The sequence below is a fragment of the Astatotilapia calliptera genome, chromosome 6 (genome assembly GCF_900246225.1).
Source record: "Astatotilapia calliptera chromosome 6, fAstCal1.2, whole genome shotgun sequence".
NCBI classification, from domain to species: domain Eukaryota; kingdom Metazoa; phylum Chordata; class Actinopteri; order Cichliformes; family Cichlidae; genus Astatotilapia; species Astatotilapia calliptera.
The window spans coordinates 33,471,502-33,494,149 of NC_039307.1; the positions used below are offsets into that span (position 1 = coordinate 33,471,502).

A 22,648-nucleotide genomic window follows, 5' to 3' on the forward strand; every position below is an offset into this window, starting at 1 on the left:
GAAGCAACCTGTCACTGAACAGACTCTTCTGATTGTTTATGGCCGTGTGCAGAGGATGCCCAGCATTGTTCATAATGTCCATCAGTTTCTTTAATGTCCTTTTCTTTGCCACTGTCACCAGAGTGTCCAGCTTCATGCCGACCACAGAGCTAGCCTTCCTGATCAGTTTTGACACTGAAGAATACTCAGTTTCTTTGCCTTAAAAAACTCTTCTATTGCTTTTGCAGTATTCTTTGGGTCATTATCCATTTGAACTGTGAAACAGCATCTACATGAATCTGAGCAGAGTATAGCCCTGTTCATAAAGCTACTTCTGTGAGCAGTCAAATCATCAATAAACACTATTATTTCATGGAACAAAACCTGAACAGCCATCATCTGACAGTTAAACTGCTTGCCATGCAACAGTCATGTGGATATAATACATACATATTCAAGGTCAGGTACAACTATTAAATACAATATATTTAATATATATGGGGAATATTATAAGCTACAAGATTTGTTTTAGTTGTTGTTAAGTGTGTTTTCTGTCAGACGTAGGGGCTGTTGTGGCTCATTTGGCTGAGCACGTGGCCTACCTATGAGAAGGTTTCTTCCAGTGCATTCACTGGGGTAAATGCTTGTGTGTGAGTGTTAGATAAAACCAATGTGTGTGTAAATGATGAAATTAAACTTATAAGATAGTAGAAATTATAGAAAAGTAACTAATTAGAAATTATTATTTATTTATTTTCCCGAAATTCAGAAAAAAAAATTAATAAATGCAGAAATGTGAATTTGAATTCCAATTCCGTCTAGTCCGCTGTCACGCAACATGCATGTCAGGGGCTTTTATTTTGAAAGGTAGGGACAGGAAGGTTTACAGGAGGTTTCCTGTAGGGGTTGGGCAGTGACAGACTGCGGTTAGAAGGTAAGTTGCAAGGAATTTACATTATAGCAACACTTTGCAATCCAGCCGAACAACTTATCAGAGCGTTTTAGTGAGTCTGCCGTGCCGTGTTGCTCTTTCACACACTCACGAGCTTCTTGCCGACGCCCAGCAGCTAACAGCTAACTGTGGTTACTAGCAGTGCAATGCTAAACACAACTCACCTGCAAGTTCAAACCCTAAGCATCACAAGCGTGCAGTGTCACTGTGTAATATTTTAAACAAATATATACGTTTGGAGAACCGGCTGCAGCATTTCTACAGCCCGTTCTCTTAAATTATGGTCTGCTTTGTTGAGTGGAGCGTGTTGAATGCAAAAGTGGGGAAGTTAACAGAGACTTTCATGGTGTTTGCATGGTGTGACAAGCTGCTTCAAGTACTAACCCTTATGTAACTCTGTTTAGACACATTACAACAAAGGGGGGGAAAGCCTAAGCTTCGTGTGTCTCACCTGCTCAGGCAATGCGCATTGGTTTGCCCACAGCAGAGACACTACAGGGTGGATCCTTAAAAGCTTTGCTTTTGGTGAGTGTGCGATTTCCTCTAACACTTGGCTCATCAAGTTAGGTAAAATGAAAAAAGAAAACATGCTTTGCTCTAACGTTTATTCATTTCTCTTGTCAGACAGTGCTCCTGAGCCTGTTTATGTTCCAGCTGCTGAGGACCGTGGGACTGAGGGCCTTCTCCATGGCATCTGAGACGTACACATCAGGCACACACTCGGCTGCCTTTGTCACCTGTCCTAATGACACAGTTGCTAGAGATTTAGCCAGGTGATTCAAATGGCACAATAACAGTTCTGTTTATAATATATGCACACTAGACACTTTGTTAGGTACACCTTACAACTACTCGGTTGGACCTGTTTTTTTGGCAATAATTGAACAAGCTGCTGGAAACATTCTTCAGAGATTTTGGCCTGTGTTGACGAGATGGTTGCTGCAGAACATTCATGCAAATTTCCTGGTCCACCACTTTCCAAAGGTGTTCTACTGGATCGATAGCTTGTGAATGTGGAGGCCTCTTGTGTACATTGAACTCACCGTCACCTGTTCAGTAAAACCATCTTGAGATGATTTGAGGTTTGTGATGCAGTTTGTTGCCATCAGGTGTCATGAAGGGTCTGAAATGGTCAGCTGCAATATTCAGGCAGGCTGTGATGTTTAAACCATTTCTTTTTGAAGCTAAGTGCTCCAGAGTATATCCCTCACACTATTAGACCACCACTAGTCTGAACCATTGATACAAGGCAGGATGGATCCTTGCACAAATGTGCACGTTCAAGTAAAAACTCTCTGTCTTCATTAGCTGGATACAAGGACCATGAGATGTTTTTCATCTGTGCTCATTTCATTCTTTTATTCTTTCTCACAGGGGTATTGTGGAAAAGAAGCTAGCAGCTTGTGTCAACATTGTCCCAGCGATCAAATCTATGTATGTTTCACATTAGCTATTCTTTAGTATCATGTTGCACTGAGCTTTCTTTGCCAGTGTTGTTTTTTGTAAATTATAGACTATATTTATACTGTTCTAACTAGCAGAAGTCTTCCTGACTCTGAAGCTAGTACTTAATAACCAAAAATAATTGTGTGCTGTTCCTTCAGATATGAATGGCAGGGGAAGATTGAGGAGGACAATGAGGTGCTTCTGGTGAGTGCTTTCTGGGTATATATTGCTTAGATGCAGCTAAAATCCATTTGTATGTCTTGGGGGCAAAATGTAATGCAAGACTGTTATTATTTCAGATCCTATTATTGATATAGTTTAATTTATTAGTGAAATATTTAAAAGAAAAAATTCCTAATTTACAGAAGTATTTAGACCCTTTGATGTGATACTCCAAGTTGTTGTCCGATTTCTAAAGTCTTGAGTGCTCCCCACAGCAAGCAGCATCAGTAATTGTGAGATGGAAGACGTTAAAAACCACAGAGACTCTTCCAAGAGTGAAATCAGTCACAAAATCATGTTGGTACTTGGTTACAGGGGCGATCAAGACTCTGTCCCTCCAACAGAGTTTCAGAAGACCTCAGGAGAGAATTGTGAAACCTTTTGAAAGGTGGCTCAACTGAGCTCCAACAGTTAGTTGTTGTTTTTTTTTTTTTGGTTGAGTAGTTCAATGGAAAACAATATAAGTAAATGCTATTATCTAAACTTCAACCAAATGATTTGTAAGAGCAAAACCAAAAAAGACAAACTCTAATATTTTTTGCATTTAAGTCCAAATTCTGTTACCGGTGAACACAAAGCACTGATTATTGGCTACGGTATCATCCCTGCGATGTAGCATGGTGGTGGTAGCATCATGCTCCGGGAATACTTCACAGCAAACAGGGATGGGAAATGTATCACAATCGGGGGGAGAATGAAAGCTACTAAATAAACAGAGGTCCTTGAAGTAAACCTGCTGCAGAATGGGACGTGAAGGAGGGCAATGGTTCAAAAAAGTAGTGCGAGACACTTCTAGAGTAACTTGAGGACAGAAAATTGAACCTGGAAATAAGATTATTCAATAGAAGAGCTATAGTTTTTAAGCTTAGGTTGTGACTAAATGACTGTCAATATGAGCTGTTAGTAGATAGACTCAGTCCTACTTTCTGTAGTCACTGTTAGAGGGAACAGCACTGATAACCATTCTCAGCTGTGGGCAACATTTCAGTATTTAATATAAAGGCAAGTTTCAGGATAGATCCCATTATTTGTCTGCTTACTGTGACATATTAGGTCATGGTCTCTTAGAACATGGCAAACTATATTTTAAACTGTTCAGCATGAGCTTTCTCCTTCATGAAGTTGATTAAATGGAAAGGTAGTATGTCTGAAGTCCTGTTTGACACAGTGTCTTTCCAAATCTAGATGATCAAAACAAGAAGTTCCAAGGTACCCGCTCTTGCTGAATATGTCCGGTAAGTTTGTTTTAATATTCAACACATAAAACAGATTGCACTAGAACATTGCGTTCATCATTTGCTCCATTATGTCATGATTCATGCAGTCGCAGTTTTAAGTACTGGCTTTTCTCTGTTTATTTGACTCATAATGGATTGTCCTCCACAGCTCTAACCATCCCTATGAGGTGGCTGAGGTCATCAGCCTGCCTATTGACCAGGGTAACCCGCCTTACCTTAAGTGGATTGGAGACATTGTTCCTGAGTAAAGGTGGACAGTTAGATTAGTGGAAGAATTTTGGGATAATTGATGGATGTAAAAAAAATTATATAATACAAAAGTTCATTCTTTTCAAACACACCCCCGTTACAAAAAAAACCTGTCCAGATTTGTAATTATTCTTACAAACTGCATTAAATGTTGGGATTAAAAACATGTTCTGAAATATTTGCAATGCTTCTTTCTCCTAGCAATGAGCTGAGGCTTGTAAATAACTGCCTTCCCTCTAGTATGTGGACCTCTAGAGGGCAGCAATGTTTTGTCCTTTTTCAAAGTTAAACTGGTGCAGAATTTAACTTTGTCTCGGTGAACCCTGAAATGTTTAATGTGAACAGACATCTGTTACATCTGTTATGTCTTTAATTAATTTTGCATTGTGAAATAAAGCCAACGGTTTTTCATTGGTTTTAAGCATTTTTTTGGTGAGCACGTTATGACGGCGTGACACTTACATACATGCTACATACATATGTTAGGCACATACTATATACATGTCCATATGTTGTGAAGTAGGTTACATGACTTTTTTTTCATACAATACCTTTTCTTTCTTTCTTTTTTTAAACATTCTAGTTGGTTACAGTAAACATTTATTTAGCCTACTGTCACTACTTGGCTTTAATACTTCACCATAGCATTAAAAACATCACTGATAATACAAAGTTTTGATAGTGGAAAAGAGACTTAAACAAGACGTAAAACACCAAGATCACAATAAATGACAAAACGTCTTAATTTTTCAATGTGACTCAGTTTCTTTACACTGACTAACACTGTGTAATGCTGAAAACTATGCTGCTCATTATGCTAAAGTTAAAGGAACACTTTAATCAAAGTACAAAATAAGGTTTTAAACTTGTGGGCTATTGATCTGGTTAGTTAAGCAACAGAGGGGGTTGTTCATCAGTTTCAGCTGCTTTGGTGTTAATAAAATTAACAACAGGTGCACTAGAGGGGTAACAATGAGGCAGGCACAAAAACAGGAATCTTGTCTTTGCGGACTGTTTTTCACTGGTTTTGCACCTGGAAAGTGTCAGTGTCACTACTGGTAGCATGAGGTGATACCAGGACCTAACAGAGATTCAGTCCAGCTCCTTCATAATGGCACAGTGGGTGTGGGGAGACATAACCATGGAGGGATGCACAGACCTCTACAGACTAAGCAACAGCACCCTGACTGCCTTTAGGTATCAGGATGAAATCCTTGGACACACTGTCAGCCCCCACGCTGCTGCAGTAGGACCTGGGTTCCTCTTGCAGTGAGAGTATGCAGGCAGTTTCCTGACAGAATTAATACTCTTGACTGGTCCTATGCTTGGCAGAGCCTTTGAATTCAGTCCTCTGTAGGCTGATAATTTCCATCAATTGATATGGTATTCTTTATCTCTAACACGTTACCCAGTCCTTATCAGCTGAGATCTGATGTGCTTTCAAAGTGTTCCTTTATTTTTGAGCACTCTAAATATATAGCTTTACAAAATTAACAAAAATTGCACTTCGACTTATTAAACTCATTAAACATTCAAAGTTGAATAAAAATCACAATTAATGTAGAGATTTTTAACAACAGTCTATTTAGGTCACTAGCAAGTACATTTATTATTACACTTGTTCTTAAGCTGCGACCTAAAGCATGGTTTTAGTTAACCTTAAAAAAGAAAAGTAATTGGTTGATCTCCACACATGTACACTAATTCAGGTGAAAATGATGCACACAAGCCTGACTGAGACGCGTGTTTTCTGAAAACAGTGCTAATTATCTTTGTGGGCTGCTCTCAAAAGCCAACGCAATAAAAGTAAACAGCTGACATTTTTTCATTCCACAGTGGGTCATTAGTCATGTGGTTTCCCACTGGGGCATGATTCATTTAGTGCATTAGCCATTTCAGCACAAGAAGTTTCAGAAGTAACAGTCTGGTTCAAAATAACAGCGATACTTACAAACAGTGGTCATTCAGGCATCTTTGTGTGTTTGTTGTGTCCTTCAGGTTTCATTGTGCCTGCCGCTATAGTTTCTCATGGTTAGATTAAGTTGTTACCCTTTTATTTTGTGGCAAAACACTTGCATTAATGATGCCAGACTGTTACCATAAACTGGCATTAAAACCAACTTCAAAGACGCTGTAATACAGCAGGTACCCAAATCCACTGAAAATGGGCAAATTTCTGTTACAGGTAGCTGATATCAAGCACAGAGTTTTGGTCCAGGAATTCTTCAGGTGACCTACTTCTCTTACTGGCCAAAGAGGACACTCCCTCAGCAGGATCAAAGCTTGCACCCTGGTCACGTGTACCCCTCTGTGTGACCTGTGTCCTTGAGTCCTCTTTCACTCCGTTCTGATTCCCATTCTGTGATGTCTTACAGATTTCTCTCATCTGTATAGCACCTTCTATCCCACCTATTTCCTCCTCTTCTTCATTTCTACTACTTTCTTTCCCATGCACGTGAGTGATTCCCTCACTTATTTGTTGTCGGAGAACAATGCCGCCCCACTCCTCCGTGGGCCTCTGGGCCTCGATGCCGGTTCTGTCGTTGCTGTTCACTCTGCGCGACGTGCGGCACAGCGCCTTCCTGAAGCCCCTCTTGAAGTTGTCAGACAGAAATCCGTAGAGTATGGGGTTGGCGCAGCTGTTGGCATATGAAAGAACAACAACAAAGAAGTAGAGGCCCCTGAAGTCTCCAGGCAGGACCACAAGGAGGTTGAGAATGTTGAGAACATAGAACGGCAGCCAGCAGAAGATGAACACCGCCACAACAACAACTACCATCCGGGTGATTTTACGCTCTGACTTCTTGCGTCTGGAGGATGTGGCCTGTGCCCGTTTTCCAACACTTCTTACCTTTAAAGGAGAGGAAAGCAAATACCCTCAATTTAAAAACAGGTTAATGAGAAAGTCTGTCCAAAATGTATGCAGGCTCAAATGAAACTGATAACACAAATGTTTGCAGACACAGATGTTTTTTTACAGAAAGAAAGAGACTAGTGTACCAGATTAATCCTGTTTTCTGGCCTGTCCGAGGTCTACCCCGCCCTTTGCCTAATGACAGCTGGGATAGGCTTCAGCCTCCTTAATGACCCAGTAGTTAAAAAGATGGATGGATGGAGGAATGGATGGATGAATAGATGGATGGATTTCCTGAAATAGAAAAGTCACTGAAATAACGTAAACTGTCAAACAGTACACAACTATGACAAACAGACAACACTATCTGAGATCCTGCTGGTGGTTAGAGAGGATAAATGGTAAATGGCCTGTATTTGTATAGTGCTTTACTAGTCCCTAAGGACCCCAAAGCGCTTTACACATTCAGTCATCCACCCATTCACACACACTGTTGATGGCAAGCCACAGCCACCCTGGGGTGCACTGACAGAGGCGAGGCTGCCGGACACTGGCGCCACCAGGCCCTCTGACCAGTAGGCAATGGGTGAAGTGTCTTGCCCAAAGACACAACGACTGAGACTGTCCAAGCCGGGGCTCAAACCGGAAACCTTATGGCGAACTCCCAACTCTTGAGACACGATCGCCCCATATACATGATTCTGTTTGTTGTTTAAACATATTTATAGAGTTAAGAGTTCAGATTGCTGGAAGAACAACATTCACGCAGTCTGATTGCTGTTTTTCTCCCAAAATGTAGAAACACCTGCTAACCATGGCACACTCTGCTTTTCCATTAGGTCTGTGCAAATACTACTTAAGTACACTCATCCTCCTGTGCCATTAGTGATATTAACAGAGTGTAGTCCATTTACGTTGGACTTCAGCATCTACGCACATGTTGGCAGATTTTCTGAGTAATGTAAGTTTAGGAGGACGTCACTGTGGAGAGGAGTGAGGTTCTTTTTTTTAAACAAAAATAACCGAGACAGAGTTTTAGTGTGGAAGGAGCCATTATGTTCCCAAAGTTCATTTATGTTTCCCACAGATGCAGCAACATGATTCACAATGAGTCAACATGAGCAATGTTAATCATGACTGCAAAAAGATTAGCAACTGTGAAAGTGGAAGATGAAAAGTTATAACCTTGTTTACATATAAACAAGTTACAGTAACAGTGTACACACACACTCATGCAGATACCGATCAGGGATAACATTATGACCACAGGCCACAGGTCCCCCTTTTGATACCAAAACAGCCCTGAAGCATGGACTCCACTGGAGCCCTGAAGGTGTGCTGTATCTGCAACAAGATTCTAGCAACAGATCCTTTAAGTTCTGGAAGTTGCGAGGTGGGGCCTCGGAGCTTCTCAACCTTAAACATGTTGTTGTACTCCTCAAACCAGTCCTGAAACATGTTTGCTTTGCTGAAAGAGGGCACAGCTTTAGAGGCCATGTATTTCTGTTGCTCCATGGTTCAGTTCTGATGCTCATGTGCCCATTTTCGGTGCTTTCATGAATGGACAGAGGTCAGCACGGGCACCCTGACTGGTCTGCAGCTATGCTGCCTCATGCGCTGCACATGACCCTGTTGCTGGTTCACCACTGCGCCTTCCTTGGACCACTTTTGATAGATACTACTGCAAGCCGGGAACCCCCCACAAGAGCTGCAGTTTTGGAGATGATCCAGCCATCACAATATTAATATTATTAAGCAGGCCCTAGCAGGGCCTCCTCCTGAAGGTGCCTGTGTGGGCGTGTCCCACCACCTCTTCTGCCTGAGGTGCCACCTTTCCCTCCTGTACAGCTGACTCCCATCAGCAATTAAGGGTATTTAAGCCCAGAGCAGGGTGAGCTCTGGGCCAGAGTGCCATTTTGTGTGTGTACAGCTAGTGAGCTGAGTGTTTGCGGTAGTTTCCAGCTAGTGAGCTGTGTAGTGTGTTGTCCAGCTAGTGAGCTGTGTAGTGTGTTGTCCAGCTAGTGAGCTGCGCTTTCCTTTTGACTTTTTGCTTTATTTGACCAACGCCTGAGTTTTGTTTGTGTTTTGTTGGTGTTTTATGGTGATAACGGCTTGTCCGTCTCTTTTAGTTGACTTACTTCAATAAAACTGTTTTATTTAAACTGTTTCGCCTCCTTGACTCCTTTTTCTGACCCGGTCACTTTTGTTACTTCCCCCTCACCGCCTAGACCCCCCCCCAGGGGAACGTAACACAGACTCACTCAAATCCCTGTGCTCGCCGATTTTTCTGCTTCTAACTCATAAACTTTGACTACAAAATGTTCAGTTGCTCCGTAATACATCCCACCCACTAACAGGTGCCCTGATAAAGAAATAATCAGTGTTATTCACTTCACCTATCAGTGATCATAATATTAAGCCTCATTGGTGTATACTGTTAAAATTAGATACTCATGTTAAACATGGCCCAAATTTGTAAACCTTGTGGCCAATGCATGTGCAAGTAATCGCTGTGCACAGTGAGGTTTAGGACAGTGTTTACTGCTTGTTTATCTGTGTAATATGTGGGGACATCGTTAATATGGTCATCTCATGCTCACAGCTCTGGCTGTGAACACAGCCACCGCCTGCTCTTTCAACCTGTTTATAATGAACAGAAGAAAGCTGGCTTAAAGTGAGGGTGGCTGTTATAACCCTAGCAGGCTCCCACAGGTTCAGCTGCCGCCCATTTCTCCTGAGGAGCCAGTGTATAGCTGGATACAAGCTTGTGAAGAGCTCCTCGGTGTACGCCAGTGTCAGTACTGTGGTGACCTTAGGTGTTTGTTTCCCAGCCTGCAGAGGCTTGTGTAGTGATGTGCTTTGACGTATTTGACGATGAGTTTAGCGCTGTGTTTGAGCTAGTAGTGAGCAGCCAGTGCCCTATGTGAGAGTGAAGTTTTTCTTTGATTACCCATTTCTTGTCTTTTCAGCAGATTCTAGTCTGTTGACATCCTTTGTTGGAGTGATATAACAGTATAGTTGACTCGTTATCTGTCCCCTGAGCTTATCATTGTTAATCCCCTCATCCCCTAGCCCTTTCCTGAGGGTGTAAGAGTGGCCTTAAAGGAAATGGCTTTTTTTAGACAGTGGATGAACAGTTAAATGTCAATCATAAAATGTCAATCAAGTACATCAACATTAGTTGACTGAAGCCACAATACTCTTAAAACAGTTTGCAGCCTCATACTTCCTCCTTTATCTTAAAAACTCAAATTATTTCAGTGTTACTCTAAAAGTCATACCTTGATGACGATCAGCAGGTAGCACAAACAGATGACCAGCAGGGGGCAGAAGAATCCAACAGTGCACGTGTAGACAATAAACGATGTCTTCCACACTTCTGCTGGTTCAGGCCACACGATGCTGCAGTTCCCATCATCCTTCAGCACATCCGCGAACACCACTACCGGCAGCACCACCACAAAGGACCCCGCCCAAACGGTGCCACTGATAGCCTTAGCCACGTGGGGGCGCCGCCACCAAGAAGAGCGGATGGGATGCACCACAGCCAGGTATCGGTCCACTGACATCACAGTTAGACAAAAGATGCTAGTAAACTGGTTGATGGCATCCACTGTCATAACCACTCGGCACATCAGAGAGCCGAAAGGCCACGAGAGCAAAGCGTTCTGTACCGCCAAGAAGGGTAGGCCCAGCATGAAAAGCTCATCTGCAATGGCTAGATTGAGGATGTAGATGTTTGTGACTGACTCGTGTTTTGTGTAGTTGACAACAACATGGATGACCAGAGTGTTTCCCACCAAGCCAACGACACAAACGATGCCATAAATGAGTGGGATGAAGATTCCAGCCAAGCCAGGGAGGGATCCTGGTTTACTTTTGGTGCAATTTTGACAGGAGCTGTTAAGGAGAAACGAAGTGTCATCTTGGTTGAAGCTGTGAAGCGGTTCGGAGGGAGTAGAAAGGAGCAGGAAATGAGAGTAGGAGGGGGCAGAGGTGTTGCTCCAGGTAGCTGTAGGGACTTCCTGAGGCAGCAAAGCAAACTGGATGAGCTCCATCGAGGCGTTAACGACTATCAGGCAACAGTTGTTGGTAAGCTCACATCAGTAGAAGATCAGCAGCCCTACAGAAAGCAAAGTTAATTAATTTAGCACACTTCATGTGGACATGAAATATAAAGCAATTAATGCATTAAAGGTGTATTCTAACATTTTGGAGATGTCCAGTTAATCAACTCTTCCAACAAATCAGCCGTGTTGGTTGTTCGTCCACTGAAATGTGTCTGTAAAGCTATAAAGTTTCTTCTGGGACCTTTTCTGAGTTCTGTTTTCAGTTTCTGTTCGAGCAGATCTGTTGTTGGAGAAAATGCGTCATCCTTTGTAGCATCCTTTACATCAGGGGTCCCCAATCCCAGTCCACGAGGGCCGGTGTCCCTGCAGGTTTTAGATGTGTCCTTGATCCATCACAGCTGATTTAAATGGATAAATTACCTTCTTAACATGTCCTGAAGTTCTCCAGAGGCCTGGTAATGAACTAATCATGTGATTCAGGTGTGTTGACCCAGGGTGAGATCTAAAACCTGCAGGGACACCGGCCCCCGTGGACTGGGATTGGGGAACCCTGCTTTACATGGTGGAATAGACACAGCACACAGTTTGCATGCAATTATACACACTGCAGCAAACTTGTTGCTTAACTTTAAAATATAAATATAGTACATAATAATAGTTTTTGTCAAAGTATAGAATTTATGTAAAACCCTTAGGAGTAAGAAAGGTGCTCGGTGTTATTTAGCACCTGGATTATCATTAATGTAACGTTAATCCAGGTCCATGAAACTTCAACTAAACTGCATTATAATTGTGTTTTAGAGTTTTAGAGGAAACATCTAGGCTGACTGTGTAAAGGTAACAGATTTCCCATCACGTCTTAGATTGTTCTTTGCTAGTATGGACTTTAAATTATTATTGGATAGACAGCAACTTGGGAAGTCTTGTTACCTTGAGGTTGCCTGGAGACAGCCGGCACTCAAGTGCTGTATTGTTCTTGGTTTCAAGTGGGCAGGAGACTTTTGCTGCATGTTTAGTGTTTATGTCTTCTCTGTAAAACTCACAAGTGACATTTTTTTGCATCTAGACAACAATACTATATAACTAGCTAATGTGAGCTTTAGGGGTATTTAAATGTTTTAACAGGCTTCTGTCAAAAATAGACGTGCAAGCACTATTACATTTTTCATCTGACTATTGGCAAGAGAATGAGTGAGCCAGTTTAATAAAATATAAAACTGTGTCTCTAAAAGATATGTAGCAAAGAAAGATAAAACATAGAAAACAATGGCATACACAGCAGTAAGAGAGAATGAACAGGCAACGACATGTATTGACAAAGACACACTTTTCTATGTACACATAACGTTGACTGCTGCTGATGTTGGACAACACCTAAAAGTTTCAAAAGTTTGGCCATATCTGCCCAGTGGCTTGATGAATACTAAGCTATTAATAAACATAACAACCTTCCTTCCGTCACAACAAAGCAAGCGAGCACCAGAACACAGACATAAGGTATTTAGTTTTATTAGTACGAGACTTGTTTATGAAGCCATCCCAGCTTCTTAATCACCACTGTTCCACACACAGGCACACCCTCATCCCTCACAGCGATGGTTAATAATTGGTGGAACAAAATGCACTGACCTATGGGGGAAAAATAGCAGAGGCATATCTTCTGCGACCTCAACTGAGTAAAGTACATTAATGCAGATGTGAAGATGAGCGGAAGAGCGGGGAAGGTAAGGTGAATTATATACACCACTAAAGAATCCCCCAGAGACAGTTACTTTAGATTAAAATAAGTACAAATATTGGCAGCACACAGGAAATGTACACACTTTGAAGCATGACTGAATTCTCTTTCAGTGTTTGGAGATTTTTTTTGCTTTGCTTTAATTACATTTCATTCATTACAACCTAAAGGGCACCAGTACCACCAGTGGAGAATAAGACCACAGTGTTCACTGGTCAAACACGTGATCAAATCATGGTGAATGTCAATCCTTATGTACAGTTTTTAGACCAAACCTAAGAGCCATCCATAGGTCATGACCTCAATTACTAAATGTGAATGCCAGAGGATGGTATATGCCGTGGATCTCAACTGCTTAATGCTGCTACTGCTTTTATGAAGCAACAGGGTAAAGACAAGAAGTCGATAAATATAGAAATATTAACTTGTACCTAATATCGAATTACACTTATACTTGGGGTTATTTAAGCTTTTAAAACCTCATGTTTAAATCAGAAATTATTCAAATGAAAGAAGGCTAAGATGGATTTTTTTATAATGTGTGCACATTGTGTAAGGAGTCTTTAGTGAAGAGATCCTATTGTGACATCATCATATAAGGGAGTAGTGATATATTGAGCTGTACTGGAAAAATCCTCTGGAGGGAGTCTAGACGGTGGTGATGGCAGCGCAGGGGTGAAGGATGATGCTGGAGATCTGGATGGATGTGATGTGGAGCATGACAAATGGTGAGATTAATGGATGGACCTGAGGACAGAGGTCCTGATTAAAAGTGAGGATGAATGGGGTGGAAGAGTTTTCCATCAATCTGACAAGGAAATGACCACAGAGAGCAGCAGAGGCTTAGACATTTTTTTAAATGACCACAGTGCAAAAAATTGGATAAGAGACAGAAACTATGATAAACACAGAGAGGAACATCATCAGTCAGTCGCCTTTATAAACTAGGTGCTGTGTGAGAGGGAACATGAATGGGTGGTATAAACGTGAGACAGTCTTCTTGACTAACCTTTGACAGGCTTCGTATCACAAACAGTGCTGTGATTGTGAATATGGAGTTGTACAACGTTCAGGTGTCACACTGTACAAAGACACGGAGCTAAAATGGTTCAACAGATTAAATCGAGGCACCAATTATTTCTCTGGCCTCAGTCATTGATTTTTTTTCCAGTCAGCGAACTTGAGTGACGTATAAAGTCTCAATAAGTCCTTTTCAATAAAGCGTATCAGGAGTACACAAAAGAAAAGAATGTTGTAATGCAGTAAAAGTGGTTCAGCAAAATATTAAAAATCAGCTGAGGCACAAGAGCCAGTGTTCACTCTTAAATCCTGTCTCCATAAATAAAAAAATATAAAAAAAATTATCGTTCTGGTTTTTATGGTTCCAAAATTTATTAAAAAAACAGTTTTGGATAGATAATGAACAAATAGTAGGAAACCAAAACCTTTCTGTGGTTACACATTGTGACTATTTGGAGTGCATTCTCTTTGTAATCCAACCTTGTGGCTAGTATGTGCATCATTTATTAAGCTTAAAAAAATCCACAATTACCTTCAAGTTCTGTCCTTGTCTCTCTATGCTCCCTTTTCCTCCTTCTCTTTCCTCTCATTCAGCAGCCAGTCACAGCACAAGGCTGCCCCTTCCTGAGCCTGGTACTGCCACATGTTGCCTCTTATTAAAATGAGTTCTTCCTCCCCTCTGTTGCCATGTGGTTGCTCACAGTGAATTGCTGGGTTTTTCTCTATGATATTGTAGGATCTTTATCTTGTGATAGAAAGCGCCTTGAGGCAACTGTGGCTGTGAATTGGCACTATAATAATAAAATGGAATTGAACATATAAAAACTATAGTAATGCAATTCACATCCATGGTTAGTGAAGACAAATGATTTTCTAACATATCACAGGCTTCACATCACTGTCATAACGAGAATATCTGTTAATTAATATATAAAAGGGGAAATAAGAAGTTTAATGGTTCCATAACACAAACTGGAGTGGTTGCAGGTATCTTTTGTTTTGTTTTTTACTCACACCATACATTAGATAGTCACTGAATGTCCCACTGAGATGTGAACAGTCAGCAAGGCTAACCTAATCACACACACACTCCCCTACACTCTCCTCATTTTGCCTTTGCTATTGCCTCCCACCCTAATCTCTGATAAACACAATAAGAGCAGACTGACAATTTTTCTTCCTGAAGTGCATCACTTCTCTCGTCTGCCATTGCACGAGCAGCTCTGTGAAAACCCTCCCAGGAGGTGTTGCTATGGTAACATAAGGTCAAGACAAGGCTTAAAGGTCCCTGCATGGAGCAAATTGACGAGATAAGTGAGAGTCTGAATGACTGCTGATTGAAGAGTCCTTGCATTTACATTCAAATACAAAGAGTATTGTGTGTGAGAGGCCAGGTGTGTGACAAATGCATTTGTGCATGTGTGTACACAAAACCTGCCCTCTGTGCATCTGCAGAGTGAAGATAATATAGTCTTAGAGATCTCAGGGTAAATTTATGTTAACTGGTTGTTATTTAAAGTCTGATGCTAGCTGAAGTGATGATTACAATTCTAAATGTTCACTTGTTTGCTATACATATCTATATTTATCTGCCATTTGTGGCATAGAATGGAATATGTATAGTTTTCAAAGCAAATCTTAAAATAATAGGTTCAACACAAAATATGATTGAGCTGCTGGTTTGGCAAATTTTGCATAGTCTGTTCTCTCCTAATGCAGACATCCGGAGAAACAGAAGCTAGAAAGTTTGTTAAAAATAGGAAGGTACTTACTTTTTTATTATTTCACATCTCAAGGATTACTCTATCATTCTGGCAAACAAGGTTATCCAGTCATATGGCTTACTAATTCAGTGTTCTGGTTCACTTTCCCCACTTTTTACCTCATTTTGTGGCTGCAGCAGGGAAGAGCAAATGCCAAGCATACAAATTTGAATATCAAACACATTTGGAAAAGACTCAAGACTGGATCGAGGGCGTGAAACGGTAATCTTCTGTGGTTTCGTAACCTTATCATTCTGTGCAAGCAGGAAAAAACTTAAATGACGTTGAAGCTGTGCTGAAAAAAATAAATATAGAAAAAAATCTCACGTGTAACTGAAATATGTATTTTGCCTGATCATTAAACTTTAATGGTAACTTACTGGTTGTCATTTACAGTAATTTAACTATTAATAATAAGTGAATGCCATATGCCACATATGAGACTGAATAAAAAATATAATATATATTAATTTTACAAAGTGACACAATGAAAAAGAATAAAAAATTTAATTTAAAACCTTGATTTGCAGTTTTGTTTTTTTTTAATTAATAAATTGAATGTAAATATATTTAAAAAACTGAAAAAAGTCTAGAAAAAACCCTGTTTAAGTGAGACAGCACAGGGTTTACAAATGAACTGGTGAAATTGTACCTATTTGCTGAGGCAGTACAATGAGAGGCCTGGTTGGTGGTTCGATCCCTGGCTCATGTATCCTTTGGCAAGATACTAACCCCAGGTTGCTCTCGATGCATCCATCGGAGCATGAATGTGTGTGAATGTCGATAGAAAGCACTCAGTTTAGAGACAGTGCTTGTGAGATTGGGTGATTGTGGCATGTTGTATAGAGCGCTTTGAGTACTCCAGGAGAGTAGAAAAGCGAAAGCTATGTAAGAATCAGTCCATTTGTACAGTATAATGTGAGGCAACAGCAGCAGTTCATAACCTACCAAAATTATGCAACGCTTTCAAACTGTCGGTGGTCTAAGCAGCAGTCCTTTCTATCCACTTGTTCACTACACACTTTAACGACATTACAGTTCAATGTGTTTTTTCTTAATCTCATCAGTCCTATGTTTTCCTGTGCTGGCTTGAACACCTTTAGGCTTTCACGTCAGAGACTTTCTCACTGCTCTAATTCAACTCTGACTAAACTCAATGCTGCAAACTCAGTTTGTGATTACCAACAAATGCATGTCACTTTGTTCCTCATGAATCAGTAGAAAATAAAATCCACTTTCACTGAAGCCTCAGTGTATTTCAGCATAGGCTTTACAGTTAGCCTTTGAATTAGCTGAAGCCAAGATGTCATCTTGAGATTTTCAGAGCCTTTTCCAGAGGAAAGACTATTATACTGAGTCATGCACCACCTCAGCAGTTATTGTCCCTCGATGGAATTCACTGAAGGTGTGTGTACTCATAACTGGATGCCACGGCTGACACTGCAGGACAACACACTTCTCTACTCCCATATCGATCATTCCAGCTGTTCATCCACAACATCACTGAATCCCAAATTCAGTTATTTCCATAATGATGCTTGCTCATAACTGCAAAGCGACACTAGCAGTATTGTACTTAGAGATTAGCTGGTGAAGCGACAATTGCTTGGCACATAATAAGCCTGGATACTATTGTTATGGTTTCTGCTAATGAAAATAGCTTGCACCTGCTGTGAGCTTCAGCTGTTGTGTCTTTCAAAGGAACAAGCTGAAAACTTTAAAAAATCCACATTCATGCTGACAGCGGTTTGGTGCACGATGCTTTAATAAACACTTTTAACATCAGTTTCCATGTTTTTTTTTAATGTTTTTGTTTTTTTCCTATCACCATTACGTGTTGTACAACCATCAATTTGGCTTCAACCTCTCGTATTTCTGGTGTGATTAACCTCTCTTAAAGACAAAAGAGAGCATATGAGACAGAAAAGAGATGTCCTTGAATAAATTTCAATAGTTGAATTTTTGGAAAGCATTTATACTAACATTAATGGTGACTCTCTTTATAAGAGGCCTGGTGATGATTACATGGTTGATACTGGTGGTAAATACATGTTTCCTCCTCACTGAAAACTCTGTTGACGCCTGCGTAATACCTCGTAATTGTTCAATCCACAGCTTGGAACAAACAACCTCCTGATGCAATCTAGAGGCCACAAGGTACCCATTAACACAGACGCCTGTCTGGCAACTGTTTCGTTGGGGAAGTGAATGCCTGCTGATTGCCCAAAGGGCCGCTCATTATTGTTACATTCACTAAGTGCATTTTAGGGCATTTCTATTGTTTCTTTTAATGTCAGTCTGGTCTTTTCTTTTTTTTGCCACCCTTATTCCTAGCATATAAAAAATAGGACAGGAAAAAGCAAAGACTGTTGGTGGTGTGGCCACCAGGCTGCAGAGGGTATCTCATAAAGGGTAATGGGGAAGAGTAACCATCACTCACTGCACAAAATAGATTTCAAAGCCTTACTTATCATGCTGTCATTAAGAAGGTCCCAAGGAATTGCAGCATAAACTATATACATTTATGTGCATCTGTCCATTTATTTCATATGGTTTATAATGTTAGTTATAATTGTGGATACAACTGATCATCACACGACGATGATGCTGCACAAAATCATCACTTGAATTCCTTGCTGCGACGCTTTGAGCTTGGACATGAACACACCTAAGTATATGTACACTTCGTGTAGACAAAACATTTAGAGACTGGAGCTTGAAACACACTCCTGCATCTGTGAATTTGCATTGTATGCCAATAAAATACAACAATAATGTTAATGACACACACATTTAAAAAAAAGCTTACCAAAGTCAGTACATTCTAGGTTGGCAGCAGTCTCCAGGGTTAGGGTCGCTAAAGCTGCTAGCAAATGCTAGGTAACGTCTCAGCTAGTTAAAAATCACTGAAACATGTTTGTGCTCTTTTGGACCATTTTAACGAGTTTATCTGGCAAATTATATGTCTTCTGTCACAAAAAGGTCTGTGACTTAAATTGTAATACTGTATGAATATGCTTCAGTCTATGTATGCAAGTTGCTAATCAAGATAAACCACATTAGCTGCTAACTAGCTGCTAGCACTACAGCCTCTCATCCAAATATGGCCATTGTTTACTTCCAAAGAAAAACAATGGTGACAGCCAAAATGCCAAACTTGAAGCTTCAAAGCAGTAGTCCACAAAAGAGTATGTGCTCTTGTTGTGATTGGGTCCAAATTTTATATAGAGTGTTTGACTTTAGGTAACATTTAAATAGTGATAATATTATCAGTGTGAAATATTGTACTTTTTGTTTACTAAATTTAGCCTATTCAATATCTACAGTTACTAAAGCCCCATCTTTGCAAGATAGACCAGTAAACATTTGTGAGTTACTTTAGCCCAAAGTACAAAGATCCTAAGCTTGTATTTTCACAAAAACACATATGCTTTCAGCAAGGCAAATATTTGGACTATAAATATTCATTTGTGATATTTCTTTGGGGAAAATAGTGGGTTTGTGATGTGTGTACACTGTTTATGACATGTAATACACAGTAATGTTCTTTTTTTTTTTTTTTAAAGCAATTTCACTCGAAGCGGGAGAGCATAGATTGAGCAGAGATACACCATCAGCTAATTGGCTATCCATTAGTCCTACTCCCTCAGGGAATCTACTTCCTCTGTTGCGGTTTAATTAACAGATTTGGACTGGATCCAGTCACCTCCACACCGCTGCCCGCCTCCACACTTTTTATTACAAAGCTGACAAGTGCTCACAGATTGCACAGAGTGTGATCAATAATCTTACAAGCATGTCATGTGGATCAAAGATCTGCAAATGCAAACATGGTCACAGAATGGTTTTGGTTGTATTTTAGTTTTTCCGAACGACACATATGGATGGACTTATCTATGGATAGATAAACACGCAGGGAGGTGTTCGTGTGCACACATGAGTCATTTGGCCCTAAGGCAGTGACTGAAGTTAAAAAACACAGGAGACTCTGCAGCACCCACAGTGTCACACTGCTTGTGCAGGGTAGATTTTTGGGAAGGTATACAGGAATTTGTGGGGGGTGCATTAATGCTTACATGCATTGCCACAGTTCTGCTAAAACCAATATCAGCAACACTTTTATCCTCTTCCTACACAGAGTGCAGGACACATGCAGTTTATGAAAAAAAAAACGCACCACAGGTGAACAGACGAGAATGAAAAGCTTTAAAAGCTAAAGAGTGGTGACCAATTAAATTAAAAGCTCTGTTTCCTCGGACAGTGAAAGAAAGAGAAAACAAAGGGTCACGTAGAGGTTAATTATTTTTTTTACCTGTTTCACAGCAGTCCATTAATTCAAGCAGCAGGGCTTCAATAACAGTGTTCTAAACCTTATCAGTGATAGTGGAGCAGATTTCATATTCCTTCCTCTTCTTTCCTCTTTCTTTTATTTCCTCTCTACCCTGTTGTTGTTTTCCCCTCATCTCTTCTTCTATCTCCTACACTGCATGTCACCCTTCTTCATCTCACTTGGTTTCTCCTCATCTCTTCTCTCGTGACTCCTATTCCTCTTAATTCTGCATTTTTTGTTTTTAGTTTGAGTTCAATTTCTATTCCAGTCCCCTTTTTGTATGTGTGACCCTTTAGAGCAAATCAAGGCCTCCACTTCCACCTGTATCGTTTTTAAAAGCCACATACACAAAAATCCTCATTTTTACAGTAATTCCAGGAGTTCTGTATCAGCAGCAGACAGATGAGCACCGTGACTGATAATGTTTTTGGCTTGCTGCACCTCCAGAGACACGGCGCGAAATGTATCTCACATTAATAAAGAGTATTAGAGATTAAAATAAATCCCACCAATACACAGCAACAACTAGGACAAAACAGAAAGACACGAGCAACACACAAAGCACAGACTGCTAAAGTGAACCTAAACACGACACCAGCCACCTTCACCTGATGTATTTACATGTAAGCACGAGTTTATGGCTGTGTGCTGTCCGCTATCACAGGTGAATTCTGCAAATAAAAATGTATCCAGCTGACGGCAATGGCTGCTGTTGTTTGGACGAGCCATCAAGTTTATGTTACTAAGTAAGACAAACTTAACGACGCTTCATTTTCACAGGCTTGTGTTAGCGGCAGCGTGGATTAAAAAGGCTGTCCTGCACACTCTAAACAGAGACTAAAGACATGACGAAGGGAAAAAAATACTTACAACTATCCGCTCACTGTGTTTCACCGGTCTGCACTTCAGCTGAGAACAGACTCACTCGGAGCCGTGAACAGCGGAGACTGTCTCAGAGCTCTGAGAGCTGAGGGGGTTTGTAAGAACAGCCTCCACCTACAATACCCACGCGCGCACACACGCGCACGTGTTTCTTTTTTTTTCTTTCTCTCTGTTTTTTGTTGGAATTTCGAGGACCCTGCAGACACGACGTATTAGCAACTCTCTTAACCAATAGAAACCACAACCCTAGTTCTAGAAACAGTTTTAGATGTTTTATATATACATTATATTATAATGGTTATGCTCGGCTTAATCACATCCTGTATTATCCTCTCTCGTAGCTGAGAGCAAATGTTGTGGAAATCTGAAATAAATCAGGTTTTCTCTGCGACTTTAATTTGACTTTGCATTGGTTCAAATTACCAGCAGGTCCATGTGCTTTTTTACAAAGCACCTCCAATATTTACACATCACTGCCACGATCACACAATACGGTCAGAACACTGTGTGCGAAAGATAACTGATGCATGAGCGTGTGGTATACCTGAAAGATTATTCTTTGCCCTCATAACAATAAATAAAATCTGTTTATTTATTCAAATTATTAGGAAGATATGCTCATAATAAATTGAATACATACCAATCAAGTACATTTCTTTTGGCCAGATTCCATTAAACTTTTTTCATGGACTTAAAAAAAAACAAAGACACAGAAAGTTGACATGTAATTAAATTAAAATCAGCATTTTGAGCATAAATATTTTCTGAGTGCATGAAGACAGAATGACAAAACATGGAGCCTTTCACTGAGTCAGGTCAGCTTCACACAGTCTTAAAATTTCCCATTACACTAATCAGTTGTTAATACCTTTGCGGGGAGTGCACAAATGAACAAACAGCTAAGCACCTGAATCTCTGGAGCCATTACTCATAGCAGCAGCTTTGGAAAACCATCACTTTATGCTTTTTAAACAAGTGCCATTAACATGGGTTCATTTTTTACTTTTTGTGCACTTAAATTTGAGTCCTCAAGACAAATTGGCGGTAAGAAGTACTGTATAACAAAGTACAGGGATAGTGCAATCACAGTGTCACATATTTTACACAAAGCAATTTTAAAATGCTGTGTTTGTTTAGACATTTAATTCTGATTCAGAAATGCAAACAAAGTGTTCAAAAATAGAGATTCATACGAACATAGCAGGCACTTTGCTTTGCTCTCTCGTCTTTCTGCCTCTGTGAATAGCTGTAAGTAAAAATGGAGGGGCCATTGACTAACAGTCCATGTTCAGACCAGACTTTTTAACTGAACGAGGCAGTCACTTTACGACCGTCAGCCAGTGCATTTCACCTTCCTCCTTAGCAATAACTAAGGCAAAAATGCAGTTCAACCCAAGGCATAGTGAGAATGGGCTTCATGAACATGGCTGAAGCAAATGTCATGTTCACAGTGTGAGATATGCTGAGTGGTGCATAAGTAGTTTGGGTCTCCTTAGAGAGTACTCTGAAGGTGTGCCTGCATGTGTGTGTTCTTCTATTGTCTGTCATTCCAGCACACAGTTCCAACATTGTTACTTTTCAAGCACCTACACCTATGCGGCAGACTCACACCCAAGCTCTCTGCGGTAGAGTATCACTTCCTGTTCCAACACATAGTGGTGTTTTTGTGTAGCTTATATGCGTAGCAGTTTAATTATAACCTTATAGATAACGTCCTATTTCACAGGGTTAGGGTTAATCGTCCTGCTTGAAAATGACGTGCCCAAAGTGAATTGACTATTTCGCTTTGGACGTCTGCTTTCAGCACCTGACGGCATGTCCGGGTGAATGAGCCGCGCTTTGTGTTTACATCTTTTTGCGGATTCTGTTTACACATTCAAAATAAAGAGAGAGAAGTTTGTTTGT

General features: G+C 40.5%; 2 protein-coding genes across 5 annotated transcripts; one reads left to right on the forward strand and one right to left on the reverse strand.

The window, feature by feature from the left end:
- The first annotated feature begins 830 nt into the window (after positions 1-830).
- Positions 831-4,497, forward strand: LOC113024637 (protein CutA homolog). 3 transcript variants are annotated; one of them, XM_026171847.1, is made up of 7 exons: positions 831-913; positions 1,336-1,456; positions 1,556-1,704; positions 2,306-2,365; positions 2,536-2,581; positions 3,785-3,834; positions 3,986-4,497. In XM_026171847.1, the coding sequence occupies exons 2-7, from the start codon at positions 1,394-1,396 to the stop codon at positions 4,083-4,085; spliced, it is 468 nt and encodes a 155-aa protein (XP_026027632.1). In that variant the 5' UTR covers positions 831-913; positions 1,336-1,393; the 3' UTR covers positions 4,086-4,497. The 3 variants fall into 3 exon arrangements, with proteins under 3 accessions (XP_026027632.1, XP_026027633.1, XP_026027634.1); XM_026171848.1 differs by having other exon boundaries at positions 834-913; positions 1,391-1,456; XM_026171849.1 differs by lacking the exon at positions 1,336-1,456 and having other exon boundaries at positions 834-913.
- sstr3 (somatostatin receptor 3) lies at positions 4,490-20,846 on the reverse strand. 2 transcript variants are annotated; one of them, XM_026171845.1, is made up of 3 exons: positions 20,732-20,846; positions 10,222-11,063; positions 4,490-6,937 (listed from the first exon to the last, which is right to left on the reverse strand). In XM_026171845.1, exons 2-3 carry the CDS (start codon positions 10,996-10,998, stop codon positions 6,266-6,268), a joined length of 1,449 nt encoding a protein of 482 aa, XP_026027630.1. In that variant the 5' UTR covers positions 10,999-11,063; positions 20,732-20,846; the 3' UTR covers positions 4,490-6,265. The 2 variants fall into 2 exon arrangements, with proteins under 2 accessions (XP_026027630.1, XP_026027631.1); XM_026171846.1 differs by lacking the exon at positions 20,732-20,846 and adding an exon at positions 18,341-18,616.
- Between the last annotated feature and the right edge of the window lie 1,802 nt (positions 20,847-22,648).

Coding starts and splice junctions, on each gene's coding strand:
- LOC113024637 (XM_026171847.1), top strand. CDS start 1,394: ATGCGCATTGGTTTGCCCACAGCAGAGACACTACAGGGTGGATCCTTA. Junction 1,705..2,305: donor GTTGCTAGAGATTTAGCCAG/GTGATTCAAATG, acceptor TCTTTCTCACAG/GGGTATTGTGGAAAAGAAGC. Junction 3,835..3,985: donor GCTCTTGCTGAATATGTCCG/GTAAGTTTGTTT, acceptor TGTCCTCCACAG/CTCTAACCATCCCTATGAGG.
- sstr3 (XM_026171845.1), bottom strand. CDS start 10,998: ATGGAGCTCATCCAGTTTGCTTTGCTGCCTCAGGAAGTCCCTACAGCT. Junction 6,938..10,221: donor ACCTGCTGATCGTCATCAAG/GTATGACTTTTA, acceptor TCTCCTTTAAAG/GTAAGAAGTGTTGGAAAACG.